The sequence below is a fragment of the Rutidosis leptorrhynchoides genome, chromosome 2 (assembly GCF_046630445.1).
Source record: "Rutidosis leptorrhynchoides isolate AG116_Rl617_1_P2 chromosome 2, CSIRO_AGI_Rlap_v1, whole genome shotgun sequence".
Classification (NCBI taxonomy): domain Eukaryota; kingdom Viridiplantae; phylum Streptophyta; class Magnoliopsida; order Asterales; family Asteraceae; genus Rutidosis; species Rutidosis leptorrhynchoides.
In genome coordinates this window covers 447454518-447457275 of record NC_092334.1, presented here as the reverse complement: position 1 = coordinate 447457275, position 2758 = coordinate 447454518, and the positions used below count along the sequence as shown (strand labels likewise).

Here is a 2758-nt window from a genome sequence, read left to right as displayed (position 1 = left end):
CATAGTAAATTAGCCGATTAAGTAATGACTATATAGTGTTTTTATTATTCTTATTATTTGAAGTTAGTGTCCCATGGGAATGTTATACTACGTAATAGATACTCCGTAAATCAATAGGGTGGCTTAACGAGCTGTCTACATTAGAGACTTTATAATTTTAGGATCTCTCAATCACACGTAGGTTTGAATCACTTGTAATGTTTTATAGATCCTAGGTTTGAATCACTTGTAATGTTTTATAGATTCTATGATCTATTGTTAATTTTAATTCCTGTTTGTCGAAAAAAAAAAAATAGTGAGACTATTGTTAAATGAATAGGTTTATGAGTTGTCTTCTGAATAAAGATTAATGAAGAATGAAGATTAGACAGCAATCTTCCCTTCCAAATTGACTAAACACCTAACGATCCCAAGTAAACGATTGATTGTACGCGTTGATTTCAACTTTTGAACTACTTGATCAGCCGACAAATGGTTCAGCCATATAAACCAGTTCTTCACAACATTTGAACTAACCGGTCTTTATTTGTCCCAAGATCCTAGTAAACGTAACTCACAGCCACCGGTCATGGGATGGTCTAGACAGACCAAAGGCTGGTTCGTAACTAGTTCCGGGCCTGGTCACTTTGTACATATCTACTCGGTATAAGAGTCGATTTTTCCTCTACCCATCCTAAAACAAACTCGCGAATGTTTCTTATGCGATTAAAAAACTTTCTGGTGACAACATTTGTACACACTATATTTTGGCCTTGTGGGAAAAGGGCTACAACATTTTCATACAATTACAAATGGCTGGCTAAAAGTATAGATATTGATCATGTAAACTGGTAGATATCGGGCTAAAGAGGAAGTCGTTCAGGTGGATGCATGGACAGGATGCATAAAGAGTGCGGAAGGAAGAAATAAATAGCCATAAACAAAATGACTCCAAGATCTGCTTCTTCACCAACTGCAGGTCTAGGAGGATTCACTAAGTAGATTTGGCTTGCACACCATAAGCAGTACAAACTAGCAATTGCAATGATGAGCTTTGCAGAGTTAACTGATTGTTTTCTGATAGATTTTTCAGGCTTTATCCTGCAGCCAAAGAATTAAAAAAAAAAATTGGTTGATGCCCAAAACAAGCCATATACGGAACTACAGGCACACATTTTCATTTAGATAGAAAGATTGATTAAGTACCTGTTTATGCGTATGAAACCAACGATCAAACAAGTACATAATAACCCAATTACAACAACAGCATCTGGATTGACAGGAGCACGCCCTTTCCACCAACCAGTACTCAGTATCCAAGTGTACATAGTTGAGTGCCCGTTTTCCTAAAATATTAGATGATAACATTATTTACTCGTACTAGTGAATGTAAGAGTATATTTCCTAGTCCTATCTTCCAAATCCAGCAAAGCAGATATATTATGTGGCGAAACTTCAATGAATGTGATATAAAACCGATCAAAATGATTAGCCATTCAATGAAACAGAGATTTTACAAAATCTACACTCAACAGTTTAGATAACTCGTCTTCTACATCACCTATTGCCGATATAATTTATCAAACACAACCAAATAATACCTAGCAGTTTAACATAAGTGCAGTTTACCTGCAGTATATATATATATAATTATAATTTTATAATTATAATTATTAGCTTCAAAGTAGACCTAATTATTCGGCTAAAATTAACTAGCAACACCGATCAAGCTTGCATGTAAGAAAACAACAATTATCGAACAACTTAATCCATATGAGCGCGTAAATCACATTCTTCTAAACTCTTACTTTTATATAATTGATAAACTAAGTAACTAACTCACTAGCTCTAAGTTACATTATGCTGCTTGACTAATTAATTAATTACTTAATTAATTAAGCGAAAACTTAATACCTAAATTCAATTATTACCTCAAACAAGTGATCCAAAAAGAAGTGAGATAAAGAACCAGCTGATATAAGCAAAAAACATTGCTGCACAGTAAGAGCCACCTGCACCAAATTCAGTAATAGAATCAGTATCAACAAACACATAGACTATATAAATTGCTATTATATTATATTATATATTAAAGCTAAAAACAATAACTGACCCCTGAGATTGAATCAAGGTAACCTTTGGAAATAAAAATTTGAGAAACACGATTGTAGAGTAACGAAAGAGGGAATCCAAGAATCAAAACGTAAAAAAAAGGATCGTGAACAAAACTTTCAACAGATGAGCCGAATAAGCCAGCTAAGCCGATAGTAGATGTTAGCCACTCGGCGAACGAGCCGATGTCTGGACCAAAAAATGCGTTGAGAGCGTAAACGATGCAGTGATGAGGACTGAATCTGCCATTTGAGATGTTCATTAGAGCTTGACCTGTAGCCAGAGCGTACATCATGTGTGGACCCGGTCCAGGCATTTTGAAGCTATGTTTACGGCGAACTCGCCGGACGGATTCGACCGTAAAACCCGATCGAAAGATCCGGAAAGCTGTAAATATTGCTACTCATACTTTTCATATGCTACATTTATCAGGAGATTAGTAGATTACCCCCCAAGGTTTAAACTTGTTAGTAATTTGGCCCCTCTAGTATTAGAAGTTATATAGTGAATTCTACAAGTTCTACCAACACACACATCTAATATATGCTTATTGTTGGATTCTAGTTCTACATGAACACGATGAATGGAACGAATAGCCACAAAATAATCAAGGAAATTAGAGAGAAAATGAGATTTCTATTTCGCGGCTTCCTTGATTTCTATGAAG

General features: G+C 35.3%; 1 protein-coding gene across 1 annotated transcript; it reads right to left on the bottom strand.

Annotated features, from left to right (window-relative positions):
- Positions 1–465: 465 nt before the first annotated feature.
- On the bottom strand, positions 466–2465 carry LOC139892468 (uncharacterized). The gene is made up of 4 exons (XM_071875568.1): positions 2093–2465; positions 1911–1991; positions 1186–1325; positions 466–1080 (listed from the first exon to the last, which is right to left on the bottom strand). The coding sequence occupies exons 1-4, from the start codon at positions 2405–2407 to the stop codon at positions 843–845; spliced, it is 774 nt and encodes a 257-aa protein (XP_071731669.1). The 5' UTR covers positions 2408–2465; the 3' UTR covers positions 466–842.
- Positions 2466–2758: the final 293 nt, after the last annotated feature.